This window comes from Coturnix japonica, chromosome 17 (assembly GCF_001577835.2).
Source record: "Coturnix japonica isolate 7356 chromosome 17, Coturnix japonica 2.1, whole genome shotgun sequence".
NCBI classification, from domain to species: domain Eukaryota; kingdom Metazoa; phylum Chordata; class Aves; order Galliformes; family Phasianidae; genus Coturnix; species Coturnix japonica.
In genome coordinates, this window is record NC_029532.1 from 4,548,315 (window position 1) to 4,567,945 (window position 19,631).

The following is a 19,631-nucleotide window of genomic DNA, read 5'->3' on the forward strand; positions in this document are numbered from 1 at the left end:
TGTCCCCATCTCCATCACCGGGCGCTGTGGACACACAGGGAACATTTGGGTGCATTCCCATAACCAAGTGCTGCCAACTGCTGCCTTGCAGGGCCGCAGCCCCTCTCCAGAGCCGCTGTTTGCTTTGCAGCCCCCTTAGCCCCTATTGAGGCTTTTCAGCCCCGGCCCCTTCAGAGGGTTGAAGTAGGTAAAACCTGAGGAAGAGGCTATTTTCCTCCCTCCCTTTTGAGCCCTGCCTTGTGCCCAAAAGGCCCCCTTGTTTCACGCGTGCCAGTCACCTGGCTGGGCCCCCGGCCCCTTTCTCTCCCAGCCTCCCTTTTCTTTCTCCTTTCTCTCTTTTGACTTTTCCAGGAGCCCTCGCTCTCCAAACGAGCTTCAGATTGGATCCAGATTGAGGTCCTTTTGTCTTTCAAGGGTTGTACTAAGCTAATTAAATGTGATCCCAACAAATAAACGCCGATCTCCCCATTACATTCAGTCCTGCCTTTCAGGCAGCACCGGGCGGCCCCTCGCCCCCGCCCGCTGCGCGCAGGGTCCCCCTCATTGAGTCCCGGCCATTGAAAGCACTGCCAGGATTTCTTTTGTGCCGGGGGTCTCCGAGCCCTTTTTCCATCAGAAAAGACCCCCAAACAGCAGCTCGGCCTTTGTGAGTTTGCAAGCAAACGCCAAAGAAAAGCCCCCTGAATGCTTTAATAAATGACACATTTAGCAACTTCGGAGGCGCCTGGCTCCTGCGGCAGCCGCAGGGGTGCGGTGATCCCTCCTGCCCCGGCTCCCGCAGGGTGCGATGATCCCTCCTGTCCCCCCCTTCCTTCCTTATCCCCCGGCTCCGGGTTATTTGCAGCGTTGATGGTGCAGGGGATGCGGCCGCCGCACCTGAGCCGCTCTCAGCCCCGTTCTCGCCGCCCTCTGCCCGCAGCTCGGAGCCGCCGATGGGGTCGGACGGGCCGCGCTGCGCCGGGTCGGGGCACCAGGACGGCGGGCAGCGGGGAGGGCACCGCCCGGTTCTCGTCGTTTCAGCTCGGACCCCCCGTGTCCCTTCTACCGGTATTAGCGGTGGTAAATCCAAAATCGTCTTTAATGATTTTTCACCCCCTTCAGCACCGGCTGGGGGGGGCCGCGCTGGACTTTTCTCAACTCAACTAATATCTTTTTAATGACTTTGGGAGGGGGCAGAGCCGTGCCCTAGAGCTTGGATTGCTCCAAACAGATGTTGGGGCAGAGGGAGGGGGGATGCTCTTCGCTGCCAGGGACTTTCTTCTTAAGAGTTCAAACGAGAGGGGAGCTTTCAGTCACCGCTAAAAATGTATTTCTCCCCATTGAACAATGGGCTCCTTTCTGCGCCCGGGGGGACTGCGCTGAGCTCGCGTTTCTGGTGCGAGACAGGAGAGAAACCGGAGGTTTTAGGGCAAGGAAAACTCCGCTCCGAGAAGGGCTCTTCGCTGCGCCGCTCGTTTCGTAGCTCCGCATCCCGTCTGCGTTCACTGTATCCTTTAAAAATAAAAACAAACCCAAATACACCCGCGCATATAAAGGTAGATACGGCGACGGCGGTCATTAAGAAGCAGAGCAGCAAAGGTCCGTCCGCTTCTGCCGCTCGCAGCCGCGGAGCGATGCGCGGATCCGACGCCGTTCAGAGCCCGGAGCGGCCGCGATCCCCCGCTTATCCCACAGCCCCGGAGCGATCGGCCCCACAAGAGTTAAATTTTAAAGCAAATCAAATTCCCATTGGCCACTGTATATTATCTCAGCAGTCTTCATTTGATACCTCTTTAATACAGAAAGGAGCTTTTCAAACCCCTTTTCTCTCTTTTCTCCCCGCCACTCTTTAAGAGCAATAAATGTTCAACTGCAATAACTATAAATCAATCTCAGCTCTGTTCAAATCCTATTCATGCCGAGGGCTGGAAGAGGGGAGAGAGCTCCCCCCCTCCCCCCCACCCCCCAAAAAGCAGCTGCTGGGCTCTAATCTCCTTTCTTGCACTGTCATTCACCCTCATTTTTCCTCCATCACCCCATCCCTGCAATCTTTTCTTGTTTTGCTTTTCTTTTCTCTCTTTGCTGCATTATGATCCCATGTCTCCCCTCATCAGACCCCAACCTTGTCCAGATCCTGACCATCCCCTTGTAGGCTGTGAAAGAAAAGAAGAGTCCATGGATGTCAAATTGGTCTCAAAAAGACCATGAAAGATTGATTTGCTCCACTTTTCTTCTGCCTGACATTATTTCTGAGGGTCCTGAATGGGAAACCAGAAAGTCTGGGACTGGAATAAAGATGTTCTCTCTGTAAGGGGGAGACGGGGGGGAAAAATGCCCATTTACTCCTGGCCCATCAACCCTGCAAAACAGAGCAAAAGAAAAGAGGACTGTGGCTATTCAAAGTCAGACCAATATGTACACCTCCCAACAATATGCCAATATACTGAGGGCTTCTCTATTAACACCCATGAATATTAAAGTGCTCACTAAACGCTCAGAAGGAACTTTGGGAATATACACATGAAAATACAAGCGGCATTGTGCGGGGCTCGGAACAATGGGGCGGCGATAATGGCCCTTCTCTATTAACAGCCATGAATATTAAACTTGTTTCCTCTTAAATGTTAAAAAGGAGGGATAGCTGCGATATTAAAAAAGAGAAACGAGGAGGGGAGGGCGGCTGGGGGGGGGGTAAAGCACCTACGGTGGGGAAAAAGGTTTGGGAAACAGCTGGGGATATTTAAAACCCAGCACAAAACGGGAGGATTTTTTTTTCCTCCCACCTTTTTCCTTCCCCCCCCCCCGAACCTCCAACTGGGGCCGAGGGTTTGGGGTGGGGGGGGACGGGACACGCATCGTTTTGTAGCGGGACGAGGAGCGGGGCGACTCGATGCGGGGATGGAGTGCGGGCTCTGCGGCTCCACCTGATGCGCTGAGCGCGGAGCTGCCGCTCCGTTCGGAGCCCAGAAACCCGAAATCAACTCGTTTGCACCTGCATTAAAACCAGCCCCGAGCAGGTTGCGAACCTTCCTGCTTTAGGGGAGCGTTGCTTTATTTTTTCCCCCCTGAGGAAGCGCGTTCGTTAATCAACATTTTGGGTGCGTTTCTGACATTTGCGCATCTTCTTGATGAGGTCAATGGGAAGAAGCGGTCGCACCTGGGCTGTAGCCGCGCTCTGTGTGCGGAGGGAGCAGCCCGAAGGGTTCACCCCGCTACAGCCGCCGGGGGCTGCGGGGTCCCGGTGAGTCTGGGGGCGGCCCCGGCTCTTTGCGGGGCTCGGAGAATCGAAGCCGGCTCTGCTGGGTGAATTTGGGGGCCCGTCATCTTCTCCCCCCGCCTCCCGGCCCTTTGCAGCCCCTCGTCCACATGAAAATCAAAAGAACGGGGCTGCAGAGAGGGCTCTAAGCTCCGACACAGCGGGATCGGGTTTAAATCCAGGGAAGGTTAACCCTTTGCTGAGCCGGCACGGAACCCCGGGGGAGAGGGGGGTAAAGCTGCTTCTGTGGGGAGCGCTCTGTCACTCCGTGGGGACAAATGTGCCACCGCCGGGGACAGCGGTGGTTGCGAAGTGCCCGGGGCTCGAAGGGAGCTGTAGGGGACGGGAATAAATATGGGTTCAGATGTAGGGGTATTGCGGGCAGAGTCCCGGAGATGGGGACGCGGTTTTGCCCCGAGGCACCTGCCCAGTCTCTGCCTCGCAAAGCGCAGCGGGGCCGCGGGGTTTGGGACCCGCTTATCGCAGCCGGGGGAGCCGACCCCGATCCGGGGCTGCCGGCCGCGTTTAGGGAACGGCCGCCGGTTCCGGGCCGGCCCCGAGCTCCGTGCGTCCCCCCGAGTCCGCTCCACGGTACCCAGAGCAAAACACGTTGGGGGCTGCCGGGACAGTGTGGGTCCGGTCCGCCGGAGCTCTGCCCGTTACCCCGCGGTATCGGGGGCAGAAAGGCTCGGAGAAGCGGCGTGTAGCGGCGTCGGGGAGGCGGATTTCGTTGTTGAGCTCCGCGGCCCCAAAACGCAACGTTTTGTCCCCGAAACGAGCTCCGGGACCGGCTGGGAGATGCCGGGGGCGAAGCGGAGCGGTCGGAGAGAGCGGGGCCCGACGGGGCGGGCGGGAGGGGGTGCGGGGGGTGCCGAGCCGGTGCGTGTGTGTGTGTGTGTGTGTGTGTGTGTGGATGTGGATGTGTGTGTGCGGCTGTGTGTGCCGTGTCCCTCCCTCCAGCCACCCCACCCCCGGGGAGGGGAGGGATGCAGAGGAGGGGGGCTCCGACGGCTCGCCTCGCTCCGGCAGCCCCAGTCGCTCCTCCAACGTCAGGGAGGTCATTAATAACCAATTAGGAGGGTCAATGAAGCTCATATATAGGCGGGCGGGAGCCGCCGAGCCGCACGGAGCCCGGCCGCCCGCCTCGCCCCCATGATGGGCTCCGTGCTGCCCGCTGAAGCCCTGGTGCTGAAGCCCGGGCTGAAGCCGCAGGGGCTCTCCCTGGCCGAGGTGATCACGTCCGACATCCTGCACAGCTTCCTCTACGGCCGCTGGAGGAACGTGCTGGGCGAGCAGCTCTTCGAGGAGAAGAGCAGCCCCAAAACCGCCTTCACGGCCGAAGTGCTGGCGCAGTCCTTCTCCGGAGGTGAGTTGCGGGCTCCCCCCCCTTCCCCCCGGGTGTGTCACAGCGGCTGACGGCGAAAGAAGGGCTTTAAATTCATGTGGTTAACTTGGGCTTGACCTGAGAAAGTTCCCACTTAAACCGCGGGGGTGGGGGCCGGGGCTCCGTCCCCGCCGCATTCAGCCCCGCACAATGTCCCTTCTCGCGGCCCCGCTCCCTTTTCCCCCTCTCGGATTTCTGTTCCTCTCTTAATTTACCATGAAGGCTAATTCCATTTCCATTCACGATATGTCAACCATCTCATCTCCCCATTTTGTAAGAGGAATTCCTGGGCCCTTTTAAACAAGCCCTCTCTCCATTCAGCCGCAATGTACCGCTACAGCATTCCTAAAGGACTAATGAATTTAGAATTAGCAATTTCTTTCGAGTCGAGTTTAATGAATGCAGATCACTTTAACAGCGTGACAAATTGCTGGATGGGCCGAAATAGACACCATTTAACCCCCTTTCCCAGCCCCGCTCCCTGCCCGGCCCGGGCCGCTGTTCCCAGGTACCGCTCAATGCCCGGAGGGATGCGGGGATCGCTTTGCAGCGGAGCGCTCGGGCGTTCATAGGGCTCAGCCCGGGGCTGGGGGCACAAAGCGGCGCTTTGTGGGTGTTCCGGGGGTCGGGGGGGGGTTGGGGGGCCCCGTTGTGACCCCGCTCCCGTGGCCGCAGAGGTGCAGAAGCTCTCCAGCCTGGTGCTGCCGTCGGAAGTGATCATCGCGCAGAGCTCCATCCCCGGGGAAGGGCTCGGCATCTTCTCCAAGACGTGGATCAAAGCCGGCACCGAGATGGGGCCGTTCACGGGCAGGGTGATCTCACCGGAGCACGTGGATCTGTGCAAGAACAACAACCTGATGTGGGAGGTAACGGCCCCGCACGACGCGGGGTGACACCGCTCCGACCTGCGATTCGGGAGCCCGTCCCCTGCCTCAGTTTCCCCTGGTCTCCCCCAGGGCAGGAGCTGCTCTCACAGCCCTCGGGGTGTCCCCATAGCCCCGATGCTGTGTCACCTCCTGCTCTTCCCACTGAGCTCCCGGGCGGGCGCTCCCTGCCGCATTCCCGGCCACACAATGGCTCTGCCCCATCCCCTGCTTTATCCCAGCCCTGCAGTGGTGCTGTGGGGTGATGTGATCAGCCGGAGCACTGTGGCTATAGGGAGTGTTTTGCTCAGACTGAGCTCCAGCCTCACGCTCGTTATGATCTCTTCCTTCATGACAAAGCTTGCCTCAAAGCTTTGCCTGCTCAGAGTGGCTCTGACAGGTTTCCTCCTCCTCCATACAGGGGCAGATCTCCCCTAGGTGATGCCCTATAACAGCCCTTTTGGGGCCACAGAACCAATGCAGAGAGCCGGGCTGCCAGGCTGTGCCCACCCGGCCCCACAGCCCAACAGCAGCATCTCCCCGAGGTCTCAGCCTTGAAGCCGTGCTGGCTTTGGGGCCGTTATCTTAGAGCATCCCTTGGCACTGGGGCTGTGGGAAAGGCTCGTTGTTGTGGGCAGCATTGCTGCAGCTGCTGCGCTGCCCTCCCAGGTCTTCAACGAGGATGGCACAGTGCGGTACTTCATCGATGCCAGCCAGGAGGACCATCGCAGCTGGATGACCTACATCAAATGCGCCCGCAACGAGCAGGAGCAGAACCTGGAGGTGGTGCAGATCGGGAACAGCATCTTCTACAAAGCCATTGAGGTACGTGGGGTGCAGAGCTCACCATGCTGACCTTCCCTTGTTGTGGGGGCTGCTGCTGGGAGCACCCTGGTACCCAGACCTATGGGGTAGCACCATGCGTGGGCTTTGGGGAGGCAGCAAAGCTCTGTTCTCTGCTCCCTCTTGGTGGGCACACCATTGCATGCTGTGCAGAGGGAGAGCAAATGCTGACCAGGCTTTGGAGCACAACATCCCTGCAATCCTGGCCCTGCTGCAGCTTTGGGCAGCATTCCCATGTTGTATTGAGAAACAGGATTTAGTGTAGAACCACAACCCAAAGCTGGAGGCTTCTGTGAATCCAGGTGGAGGCTGCGCTTCACTCTGCAGCTTTTACCTGGAGGTCAGTGTGGCTGTGGCAGTAAATGCATCCCCATGGACCACTGCTACTGAAGGGTGATGGCATCGCAGGGATGTCACCAGGCGGCTGTGTGGGCTTAGAGGGGTTGGAAAAGGGACAGCTCTGTCTCAGCTGCCTGTCCCATGGCTGAGAATCGCTGCTCTGTGGGCAGTAACACAGCACTGAGGCAGCACCCCAATGGGGACAGGGATAGGAGCAATAGGGTGGGGAGAAGGAGCTCCGAGCTGCCCTCCCTGCTCTGCACATCCCTTTGCAGGCTCTCGCTGTGCCCAGCTTTAGATCCTGATGCTCCAGCGGGCAGCTGTGCCTGGTGTAGCATTAGAGGCATTAGCTTAATTGGTTTTGATTCTTACATCATGCAAAGAAACAAAACAATTCCAGGCAACACCCGTGCCCAGCTGTTGGGGTGGGTGGCAATGTTATCTGCAGGCTTTGCACAACGATAATGATCTGAGCACCGGGGCAGCTGTGTTTAATTCCCTTTGCTCAGATAGTAAAGCTGAAGCACTAAGAGCTCTGAGCTCTGTGCACAGGGGATGTGGGCACACGAGGTGCTGCTGTGCTGCTGCCATCGGGGCATGGAGCCACTGAGAGCTTCTGCTGGCTCCAACTGTTGGTGCAGCAACAAGAGGAGGTTCTGGTTTTCCTCCTGTAGCTCACTCTGCTCATTAATCCCTTAACCCAGAGCTGCATGGGTGGAATATTGTGGGGCACAGACCATCTCAGTATCTTTCCAGCAGTATTAATTTCTATTTGCTTGTATTAAATGAAATTCATATTATAAGGAAATGATGGTGAGGAACGGCACTGGTTTGGGATGGGAAGCGATGGTCCCATCTTTCAGATCTGTAACCACAGTGATGCTGAAATAGAAACACATGGAGCCGAACCAGCACTGCTTTCAGGTGCATCAAATCAGGCACTTTAACAGTGCTGTGGTGACCTGACTTGCAGTTCTGCTTCTCCTGAACTCTGTGCATAGAAAGCCAACCTCTGAAACTCAGCATTCTCTTGCTTCTAAATTAGATCCATAGCGCTAAGGACCTGCAAGGGGGAGATACGTAGTTTTGTAGGGCGGTGTTGCTATGAGTGCTGCCTGATGCTGTTGCTGTGAGCACATCCATCCTCTGGCCGTGGCTGTGCTGCAGAGGCTGCTTGGGCGCTGTCCCTGCTCTCACTGCAGTGCAGAACCAGAACCCAAACACCAGTGGTGGGAGGAGTGCTGTCATCCCATAGGAACAAGAGCAGCGCTGATAGAGAAGCCCTTCCTGTTCTCTGCTTGAGCTGGTGGAGGCAATGGGGCTTTGGAAGAGGCAGCATCTCATGCCTGGATCATGCTTTCCTGCAGCAGCCGCTGGGATCTGGGCTGGTTCCCTACTCTGTCCGAGCCCAAGGCTGCATCTACATTTCTACCTCCATTTCCACTGCTGGGGAATAACCGTGCTGGGCTGGGAGATGCTGTTGTGTCCTGCAGCACAGAGTGCCAAGGGCTCCATGCAGAGCACTGTGTATAGCACCGAGTCCGATCTCTGCATCCTTGCACCTTGCTGCAGTCTGTGGGTGCACAACAGCTTAATTCTACACGTCAATGTGTGCTGCTACACCTCCTTCTCCTTGAACTATGGGGATGTGCAGGCTCTGTGCCCTACTGCTGCTCCTTTGCCCACTCCTGGACCTGGGCAGACTGAGGTGCAGCTCAGTGCCAGCACTACGTGGTGCTGCAGTACGTGGTGCAGAGTGATGCCATCACTGTCAGTGTGCACGGTGTCCTGGCAGTGCTGGGGGCATTGAGCAGTGCTGATGGCAGTGCTGACCTTGCAGGAGTCTGGAACAACCGGCTGAAGATTGCTGGCTTGCTGTGCCATCCCAACACCCTCATGTCTGTGTCCTTCTTTAGATGATTCCTCCGGATCAAGAGCTGCTGGTCTGGTATGGGAACTCACACAACACCTTCCTGGGCATCCCAGGTGTGCCGGGGCTGGAAGAGGAGCAGAAGAAGAACAAACATGGTAGGTAACAGCAGAAAAAGCCACGTCATTCCCTTCTCACCCCAACCCCAGCTCTGAGGGCAGGGTGGGCATGGGGCAGGGTGGGCATGGGGCAGGGTGGGCATGCATATGGAGCTCTGAGCAGCACAGCATATCCCATGCTGGGCACACAGCCTTCCATATCCCCACGATCCTATAGAGAGGAGCCCATCAGCCTCACCTGTAAGACAGAGCCCACCTCCCACAGAACAGAGCCTGCAGCTTGGGCAGATCCCCAGCAATTTGGGACCCCATGGTCCACTGCCTGAGCAAGTGTGGAGCTGCCAGGTGGGGAGGAAGGAGCCCCAATACACCGTGAGGTGCTGGGATGCACTCATCCATTTCCCTGCTCCGCATTTAACCTTATTTCTCTGAATAGCCAGTGCAGGAGGCTTTGGCTCTGTCTATCCCAGCTGTGCCATGTGCAGGCAGTGCAGCTCCTGAGCCTTATTGGGAACGCTGTGCTCTGAGCTGTGTCCTGTCCCATTCAATTCCCCCTTTCCTTAGTGCTGCATGCTCTGAGTGAGCCCCAAAGCAGATCCCAATGGGGCTGGGGGAGAAGCTGGGACTGGAGCAGGTTTGTTACAGCCACAGATCCCCACTGAGAGCTGCTGGTCACAACATTGCTGTGGGTGCAGTGTGCAGCATGGGGTGGTTATATATGGCACAGAAAGGGGTGTGAGCAGGGCACAACCTGACCGTCCATCCCCTTGTATTGCTCGCAGAGGACTTCCATGCAGTGGAGACCGGGGCCAGCACCACGGGTCGCATGCGCTGCGTCATCTGCCACCGCGGCTTCAACTCCCGCAGCAACCTGCGCTCCCACATGCGCATCCACACCTTGGACAAGCCCTTCGTGTGTCGCTTCTGCAACCGGCGCTTCAGCCAATCCTCCACCCTGCGTAACCACGTCCGTTTGCACACCGGAGAGCGGCCCTATAAGTGCCAGGTGTGTCAAAGTGCCTATTCCCAGCTGGCCGGGTTACGGGCGCATCAGAAAAGCGCCCGTCATCGACCCCCCAATGCATCCCTGCAGGCTCATTCGCCTGCCCTACCCGTGCCCCATCCCGCTTCCTTGGCCCATCACATCCCCACCATGGTGCTGTGAGCCATGGAACGGCAGCAGCACGTTTCTGGATGGTCGCTGCCCACGTGCAAAGACTGGCATTGAGATGTGTGAGGAACTGGGAGCCCGTGGCAGAGCCGCTGCTCTGAGTTTGCATTGGGAGCATCAGCGTTTCCATAGGGTTTGGTGGGAAAGGGAGAATGGGAGGGCACGGCAGGACATCCCGTGTGGATTTTGCTGGTGTGTTCGGAGCTGCGGCTGCACCTGGATGAATCAAGGTTGGGTTTTATGGATCATTTGATAGGAAGGAAAATTGCTTTTGTCCTTTCTCCTCTGTGCCAGCGAGCGCCCAGCAAGGAGACGTGGCACAGCATCACTGGGACCATCAGCTTTGTCTGTTCAGCCGAGTTGGGTTTTCCTCCCTCTATCCCCAGCTGTGCCATGGGGTTTGTCTACATGCCACCAAGGGATGGGAGGCTGAGATGGGCTGTGAGACCCCCGAGGTCAGGCTGCCCGGGGCTCTGAGCACTGTGTGTGTAGGGAGTTGGACCAGGCGGCCTTTAGGAGGGGTTTGAGGGGGGTCCCTTCCAACTTGGACCATGCAATGACGGCCCAGCAGCTGCTCAGCCCCATCCAGCCCTAAGGGAGCGCTCAGCTCTGCTGCCCTCTGGGGACCGCACAGCCCGGAGCGGCTGTTCCCATTAACTTGGAAGGTTGTTGTGTTCATCCTAAATCCGAGGTGTATAAAAGCTCTCATAAAAATAAAAACACTGCGTTTTACTGCCAGAAAAGGGAAAAAAAGAAAAACCCAAGAAGGAAAATATATAATAACCCGTCACTTTAACTTTGTAAATATTTATGTAAAACATTATTTACAAGCCTTTGATATTCTATATTATGGGATTGTATACGCACAGCGCTGTAAATACATTTGTACCTCTCTCTTGTACTCGAAATAAAAAGCGATTCGGGACCGAGCGTGGTTTAAATTGGGGGGAGGGGGGGGCTGTGGGTCCAACCCCATTAATGGGTGCTGGGACCCATAGGGAGCACTCAGCCCCATAGGGATGGATGGGACCCATAGGGATGGATGGGACCCATAGGGATGTATGGGACCCATAGGGGGGCACTCAGCGCCATAGGGAAGGCTGGGACCCATAGGGGGGCACTCAGCCCCATAGGGATGGATGGGACCCATAGGGGAGCACTCAGCCCCATAGGGATGGCTGGGACCCATAGGGGAGCACTCAGCCCCATAGGGATGGATGAGACCCATAGGGGAGCACCCCCTGCCCCATTCACATCGCTGCCCCCCCCCAACCTCCCTGCCAGGAACCAAAATGGCCGCCCTGTACCCAACCCACGTGACTCTCGTTACGGCCCTCATTCAAGATGGCGTCCGGAAGTCACGTGTAACCGCAAGGCGCAGTTCCGCCTTCAACCAAGATGGCGGCGGTGTCCATGCGGCTGCCCGTGATCCGTAAAGCCGTGGGGCCCAGCCGGCCTCGGGGCGGCGAGAAACACCTGGTTGTACCCGGAGACACCATCACTACGGACACGGGATACATGAGGTGGGGATGGAGGAGCATTAGGGGACGGGGCAGGCCGCGGTTTGGGCTCTAATGGCGTCCGTTCTGTCTGCAGGGGACACGGCACCTATGTGGATGAGGAGAAGCTCGTCGCCTCGGTGGCTGGAGCTGTGGAGAGGGTGAATAAATTGGTGTGTGTGACACCGCTACAGAGCAGGTGAATATAGGGACGGGATGTGCAATGGGATGGGTAATAATGGTGTGTAATGTGTGTTAATGCTGTGTAATAATGCTGTGTAATGTGTGTTAATGCTGTGTAATAATGCTGTGTAATAATGGTGTGTAATAATGCTGTGTTAATGCTGTGTTAATGCTGTGCTCTGTCCCACCGCCAGGTACAACGGGGAGGTCGGAGACATCGTGGTCGGGAGGATCACGGAGGTGAGGAGCTGGGAGGACACGGGAGAACGTGATGAGGTCTGACAAAGAAAGAGTGAGATGCTGGAGCACAGAGAGCACTGTGCCATGCAGAGCTGCAGGAGGGCGTTGGTGGCAACCGTAGTGCCCATCCGGATCCATTGTAATGAGCTGCCGTCCAGTGCGCCCATAGGGGGAACAGGGACCCCACACTAAAGGGGGGGACACATAGGGATGGATGGGATCTATAGGGATGGATGGGATCTATAGGGGATGGATGGGACACATAGGGATGGATGGGACACATAGGGGAGTACTCAGCCACATAGGGATGGCTGGCGCCCATAGGGATGGCTGGGACCCATAGGGGAGCACTCAGCCCCATAGGGATGGCTGGGACCCATAGGGGAGCACTCAGCCCCATAGGGATGGCTGGGACCCATAGGGTTGGATGCATGCAGTGCAAGCTGTGGGACAGGGAGGTGGGCATGTCCTCGTGTGAGGCCCCATCTGTAGCACTGTGTCCTGGTGGGGCATCCTCGGTGCAGGATGGACATGGATCTGTTGGAGCACATCCACAGGATGACCGTAAAAGTGATCCGAGGGATGGAACAGCTCCCTGCGGGGACAGGCTGAGAGCTGGGGCTGTGCAGCATGGAGAGGAGATGGCGCTGGAGAGAGCTGAGAGCAGCCTGTCATTATCTAAAGTATCTTTCTGTAAGGAAGAAGGGGACTGACTTCTTAGCAGGGTCTGTTGTGATAGGACAAGGGGAAATGGTTTCAGTCTCAACAGGAGAGATTTACATTCAATATAAGGAGGATGTCTTTTACAATAAGGGCAATGAGGCGCTGGCACAAGTTACTCAGGGTGGTTGTGGTTGCCTCACCCCCACAGACATTCAGGATCAGAGCTGGACGGGGCTCTGTGCACCTGAGGGACCTGCAGGTGTCCCTGTTCATTACTGGGAGTTGTACCAGGTGGCTTTTAATGCTCTTTTCCAACTGAAATGATTCCTTCTCTGACAGCCTCTGCTGCACTGGCCGGTCATTTCTTATGGCTGTCACAGTGCTTTGCTATAGAGTCAGTCATCTGCATGACTTCCCACTTAGATTAGAGACTTAGTTCATTTTCTGAGTGTACATTAACGTTGTTTTTTCTTCACCAGGTTCAACAGAAACGATGGAAAGTGGAAACCAATTCCAGGCTGGATTCAGTCCTGTTGTTGTCGTCTATGAATTTACCTGGTGGGGAACTGGTGAGCACAGTTTGTGCAGAGAAGGACCACAGTGCTGCAGGGCAGGATGCTCTGAGCCCCTCCTGCAGTTAGCACACGTGTGGTTTTGACTTCCCATGCATTTTGCACAGTGTCCTAAGGAGATGATCCTCTCTTTGTGTTGCTGTTAATTAATGTTTTCTCATTCTACGTGACCCATAACTTTTCTTGCATTGTCCATTTTAGAGGAGGAGATCAGCAGAAGATGAGCTTGCAATGAGGGACTATCTGCAGGAAGGGGATCTCATCAGTGTATCCTTTCACTGCTTGTACTTGGACAGAAGAGTCAAAGGGATTGGAAGGGGGAACAGCCAGACCTCAGGCAGGCAGGGAAAGCTCTGTTGGTGGCTGTTGGTACAGGGCAGCATGAAGAAGTCTGTTTCCTTAAGAGGCACTGACAGGCAGAGGTCCAGTCTGTGTTTTCAGATGGGGCTGTATCACTGCACACCAGGAGTCTGAAATATGGGAAGGTATGTTGTTCAAAAGTCTCATTTTGTGCTGGTTGGATTGTATGAGTCTCTAACCCTTGTGCTTAGTGGTCTGTTAGAGGGTCAGATCTTGTTAAATACAGTGCAGTTCTATCCATGTCAGTAGAATTTCTTTGTATTTATATCGAGATAGCATCAGGATAGAGGTTTGGGGGGAGATCCTTAAGGAATAAAAGGCTCTGCAGTAGAGTATGATATTATAGCCCTTGTCAGTAGGTTAGGAAGAATTTTAGCTCCTACATGGGAGCTCAAAGCAGAGTTCCTCATTGCACACATTCCCTCTGAACTGCTGCTGTCCCTCTCCACAGTTACTGCATGAATCCATTTCTCCCACCAGTTGCTTGGGACTTGAGCTCTGGGAAGAAAAATCTTCTATCTCAAACTTTATCGCTCTTCTTCTGCAGGTCATTGTCCCCATGGCTTGCTGCTCACTCCAGGGCTCTATTTTAGGCTTTATGCAGTTGGCATTTATCTCTGTTTTTGCACATTGAAATAAGCCAAGGGGGCTGCAGTTGGGATTACTAGACCAAAGGTATTAGCACTTAAAAGATAAAAGCAAAATGTGCTTTTTGCACAGAGGGTGAAGGACAGAGACTGGATTAAGAGGGAAAGTGTTCTGCTGAATTGGGCCTCTCGCTCCTCGTTTTTCTGCAGGATGGTTGATGTCTAGTTACAATCAAGACATTATTAACATTTATGCTAAGCACTGAGAGTATTCTTCATCTTCAAAGGGCTGCACAGGGCATTAGCTAATCCTCCCAGCACTCCCAGAGGCAAGCAGGTTTTATATTCACCGTTTCACAGGAAAAGATGTTAAATTGGCTGGTTCCTGGAGTGCATGTCGGTGACTGGATATTACCTGTTGGCAGCACGTTGTCTCTCATGCTGAGTCTCATGGTCTCCTCTTCAGCTTGGTCAGGGTGTGCTTGTTCAGGTCTCACCCTCCCTTGTGAAACGCCAGAAGACTCACTTCCATGACTTGCCCTGTGGTGCATCTGTGATCCTCGGCAACAACGGTTTCATCTGGATCTACCCAACTCCAGAACAGAAAGATGAAGAAGCAGGGGGCTTCACAACCAACTTAGAGGTGAGGGGACGGGGAAAATGATGAGCCGTGTTCTACCAATGGTGCTGTGCTAGTTGAGATCCAGGAGGCATGTGAATCATTTAAGAAGTGGTATTAGATTTGTGGCAAAATGTTACTTTTTTCCAGGAGACTTGCATGATTTCCCTACATACTCATCTCTGTTCCTCTGTCCTTCCTCAGCCAGTTCCCCTGTCTGACCGGGAGGTGATCTCACGGCTCCGAAACTGCATTGTAGCTCTGGTTACTCAGAAGTTGATGCTCTTCGACACTAGCATCCTGTATTGCTATGAGGCATCCCTTCCTCATCAGGTACAGAAACCAGCGCTGTTTGCTTTATTCCACAGCGTGGGAAAGGATTGGGAAGGCTGAGTCTGCTGCTGCTGAAGTCAATAAATTAGGCAGCAGGGTTTCCTTTAGTCTTCCCAAAAGGTTTGTAGTGACAGCACGAACTTCTGCTCTCATGCATGACAGAAATTGCCTTGGATGTGTATGATGTCCTGGCCGAACTTAAACAATCACAGAGAAAAGGTACGCAGCAAGAGCTCCAACTGGGGGAGCCTTCCAGTCAGTGCAGAATGGCCTTCAGTGAAGGTTTTTTAGCATTTCATTTCTTATGGTCTTTATAAGAGATATTAGCCCAAAGTTATCTTCAGGTGCAATGCTAGTAGCTGCTCTTTGGTGCCAATGTGACCTGTCTTCCCATTCCAGATCAAGGACATTCTCAAACCAGAGGTGATGGAGGAGATTGTTCTGGAAACCCGACAGAAGTTGCTGGATCTGGAGGGATAGAGCCAGAGGAGGTCGTTTTAAAATCCCCACCATGGCAGCTTTTGGTTATCAGTACTTTGTTTTAATCAGTGTTGCAGTCACCAATGTCCATTCCACACTTCAGAAACTACCACGATGGGTCATTTAAACTCCTCAAATATCTCCCGAGCCCTTTTAGTACAATAGCACTAAATAGTACTTAAGTACAATGGCCTTTTGGTGCAGCAGCCCGGGAAATGGATACCTGACCTTTATGAAGACACAGATGCAATTGGGACATATCTTGTGACACTTGTATAGTGCTCCTTAACTTCTAGGAAGTTAGGGAGGAGGGGATGCATTTTGTGATTGGTTTCTTTCTCCACAGAGGCTTTAAAAATGGTTTTGATTTTCCTTTATTGTGATGCAGATCTGCCAGTCTGGCCTTTGACTCAGTTTGGGGTGGGTTTTCTTTTGAGACTTCACAGGTGTGAGTCCTTAGACTGTTTTGAGCCATGTTTTGTGTTGTGCTGTTCGTGGCTTCTGTGTCCTAAGGGTTTGAGTTTGGACCTGGCTGCCCACATGGGCCAGGTAGCCATGGGTGAGCAGTGCCTTCTTAATCTGTGTGCATCCTGCTGGTCCCTTTTATATTCATGTTGTGGTGAGCTCTTCGTCTGAGGAGGCTCTCATGTTGTTTTTTTATGAAATGCTTTACATTAAAATAAAATTTTTGTACATTAAATAGTCATTCATTGGTGCATGCATTGGCTTTTCTTGCTCCCAAATTAATATGATCTAGCTAGAGAACTACAGCTGCCTTAAAGTTTTCTTCTACCAGGAGACTTAAGTTGAAGTGTCCTCTTGCCTCTTCAGTGGTTGTTCTTCAGCCTTTTCAAGCAGTTCACCTTCTTCAAGTTTTCCACATGGGGTAAGTAAGTAGATTGCCTGGCATTGTTCATGGTGGCTTTCTCTCAAGATTTCCTTGCAGGATGCCATGGAAAGGTGTGTCATACAGCTTTTGTGAGGGTGGAAAAGGGGAGCCCAGCAGACACTGGCCAAGTGGCCACATCTTTAGGGCAGTGGCTAGATGATTGCACTCCATCATTTGCATTCCCTGCCTAAGAATGAATGTGATGCTTCTCCTCTGGTTCAGACTGCTTTGCCTGTGGTTAAGAGTAAGCACTAGGTGGCACCTTTGGATCAGTAATCTCCAGCAGGTTTACTTCATTTCCTTCCGAAAAACAAAGGCTGGGTGTCTGCCACCAACACTGCTGCCTAAATACTGGAGCATTGTGGAGCTCGGTGGCTAAGGACAAGCAAGGACACAGGTAATCCATGCTGCTGCTGCAAAACTCAAACTTCACTCCATGCTGCCTCTGTAAAATAGCACATTCTCAAGGATGTGTTGGGCTGTCCCATGCAAGGTCCAGGAACTGTTATTATTTCTGAGTGTTTTCACACTTCTAAGGGAATCTTCCCAACAGTCACATCCTCAAGATGATCTGGGGAGGCTGAGGACTAAAGCTCGATGGTGACACTGACATTTGTGTGGGCAGGATCAGCACAAATTGGCTAAAAGCTTTAGCAGACTGCAAGCTTCCAACCCTCTCTTCCCAGCATGAACTTTCTTGGTTGCTTATGCACAATAAATGAATATTCAACTTAAGAAACAGTGAGCTCAAGGTCTAGACTGCCTCAGCTGCTCATTGCCTTGGGGATGTGGGTACATATCTCATCCATTTCCTGGTACTTTTGCTCTTTGACCCAAGTATCGGAGCACCAGCAGGAAAGGTTTGTTGATCATTTCTGATCAATATGGGGGACTGTCCTGGTACTTTTCTCCATGGCCACGAGGGGTCATTGCTGTTCTCTGCAAATTCAGCCAGGGCTGTGCCAAGCCCGGAGCTAAATCCTCTAATAAGGAGAGGGCATTGCTGACCGTTCCTGCAGCTCCATCTAGCGCAGCTTTGCAAACCAGTAACAAGAGATGGGAGGAACTTCCTGGGGTATCTAAGAGAAGTACCTGCCCACCAGTCATGTACAGTTCATTTGATTGAAGCCCTGTGAGTTTTTCTCTCAGATAAACGGTGAGAGCTGCTGGTGCTCATCCACTTCACAGGCAACTGGATGTGCTGCTGAGGCTCATAGTTTCCATAGAGGCTTTAAGTATTAGTTGTGGCCTACAGTATAGCAAATAGCTTTTCCATATTGCCCATCAGAGATGAGTGAGAAGGTTGGGGAAGCCAGGGCCCTTCTCTCAATGGCAGGTTCACATATGAGTGTAAGCACTGGTGAGTGTTGTCTGCAGAAACTACAGTGCAAAATCCATAGAAATAAATGTCCTGTTTCTTGGTGTCAGTGTTTTATTCATGTGGTAATACGGAGAATGGCAACCCCTCCCTTCACTCCCAGTTAATAACCACTGGGATTTCGGATTTGAGCTAATGGATTGTTAATCCAGTTACTGCTGCTATTATGTTACTTCTGTATCATCTGCGTGCAGTTTTTGCTGCTCACATGGATGGTATAAATGCAAAGCCCAAGGAGATACTGAAATTCCACCGAGACAAAAGGCAGCCTTCAAATGGTCGTTTTGGGTTCCTGAGGACCAGCAATTAACGTGCTGAAGTTTGGCATTTGGTAAAGAAGTTTAATATATTGTTATGGAGGGAACATCAGAGCAGCTGTTAGGTGTAACAACCCACACAGAGTGGAAGGTAAACAGAGAACGTGCTAAAATACCTTATGGAGTTCACTCTGCTTCAGTTCTATTGTGGTGTCTGATAGAGAGTGTCCAAAATGCTGCAGTGGCATCCAGAAAGGAATAGCTTTTACAATAAAGGGTGATGTTTTAGACTGACCTGTTAGCAGCTCTCTTGTTGCTCAGCTTGTGTTGACGGCTCTGTTTCCTCAGTTGGGATCATGCAGGGTCTGTGCTGGAGCAGAGAAGGTTAATATCATCAGTGAGATAAACCTGCAGTAATTCTGTGGGGCTGAAGGGATGTGGCGTTGGGTTTGTCTCAGCACAATGTACCTGAACTCCTTTTTACTGCATGGAAACACCCTCAGTTACCTGCAGTCTGAGTCACCGGTGGGGAAATGCAATAAAAAGAGGATTGTGATCCTTGCTGTGAAATGGGTGCTATGGCAGAGGTGGAGGATCCAGTCGGCTTGAATGAAGTACTTCATTTCAGATAACTGATGGTGAGAGAAAGCATGTCTGCCTTGGGGACAAGGGACCTTGAGCATGGCGTTGGAGCTGTGGAGGATGTTTGCATTTGTCACAAGGGAGGAGCTGATATAAACAAGGCAATCCACGTCCAGATGGCCACCTCGAGCAGCAGGCAGAACCACATTAGTGTGTTTTCCTATTGTGAATGAGGGCAATGGCAGACCTTTGACCGAGCCGCCCTGACCTCAAACTGTTGCCTCAGTTAGTTTCAGTTCTCAAGGTGAACTAAAGAACATATAAAAACCATCATCTTCCTGCTCCACAGGGCAGGGAACACCTACCTCACGGGCAGTGTGAGTGATGTGGGGGTTTAACTTCGTTTTTGCCTCTGTGGATGGGGTCGGTGTCAAGCTGTGAGCTCACAGCACCGTAGGGAACGCAAGGCCTTTGTGTGGGGATGAGGGCTGCCCCTATGAGGTAAGGGCTGCCCCTGTGAGGTGAGGGCTGTCGGATTCTCCTCACCGCCGCTTTCCCGCAGCCGGGGCCGGGAAGGAGAAGGAGGAGGAGGCGGTGGCGGAGGAGGAGTGGCCGGAAGGGGTTTGCCCGCCCGCCCCGCCGGCCGGGGACGGGGCTGCGCCGCGGGTTCCGGGATCTCCCCGATCGCTCCGCCGCCCCCCTCGGCCCTTTGTCCCCCTTCCTCCGCCCTGCCTTGCCCTGCCCGCGGGGATGCCGGCCTGTCCTTCCCATCCCCACCTCCTGCGGACGCGCTGCGGGCTCCATCTCCACGGACGGCCTCGCGCCTCTCGCCCGGCGGCCACCGGGCCCTTGTGAGGCGGCCGCCACCTGCTCGGGCCCAGCGCTGTTCGACGCCGCCATGGCCCCCCGCGGCCCACCTGCCTGCTCGGGCCCGGCCCGGCCCCGGGAGAGGTAGCAGAAGGAAGGGCCGAGGGCACGGCGAGCTGCGGGCGGGCATCGGGTCACCACCGGGAGCTGCCGGGATGGTGGTGGTGCTGGGAGGCTCCGGCAGGACGTGAAGCCAGACGTGAGGTGCTTTGGACTTCGCTAACCCAATGCTATGCAAAAGAAAAGGAGAAAGAGGAAAAAGAAGAAGAAAAAGAAGAAGAAGAAGAAGCCTTGACGC

The 19,631-nt window shown here is 54.1% G+C and overlaps 2 protein-coding genes and 1 long non-coding RNA gene across 3 annotated transcripts; 2 read left to right on the forward strand and 1 right to left on the reverse strand.

Moving 5' to 3' along the window:
• Positions 1–4,277: 4,277 nt before the first annotated feature.
• Positions 4,278–10,597, forward strand: PRDM12 (PR/SET domain 12). The gene is made up of 5 exons (XM_015879264.2): positions 4,278–4,601; positions 5,295–5,485; positions 6,152–6,307; positions 8,581–8,692; positions 9,436–10,597. The coding sequence occupies exons 1-5, from the start codon at positions 4,388–4,390 to the stop codon at positions 9,816–9,818; spliced, it is 1,056 nt and encodes a 351-aa protein (XP_015734750.1). The 5' UTR covers positions 4,278–4,387; the 3' UTR covers positions 9,819–10,597.
• LOC107321851 lies at positions 6,560–19,036 on the reverse strand. Its single transcript, XR_004309106.1, has 3 exons — positions 18,832–19,036; positions 18,180–18,254; positions 6,560–8,661 (listed from the first exon to the last, which is right to left on the reverse strand). It is a non-coding gene; the product is annotated as an uncharacterized LOC107321851 (long non-coding RNA).
• On the forward strand, positions 11,184–16,070 carry EXOSC2 (exosome component 2). The gene is made up of 9 exons (XM_015879262.2): positions 11,184–11,347; positions 11,421–11,522; positions 11,701–11,746; positions 12,889–12,978; positions 13,183–13,248; positions 13,398–13,466; positions 14,395–14,571; positions 14,752–14,880; positions 15,280–16,070. The coding sequence occupies exons 1-9, from the start codon at positions 11,223–11,225 to the stop codon at positions 15,358–15,360; spliced, it is 885 nt and encodes a 294-aa protein (XP_015734748.1). The 5' UTR covers positions 11,184–11,222; the 3' UTR covers positions 15,361–16,070.
• Positions 19,037–19,631: the final 595 nt, after the last annotated feature.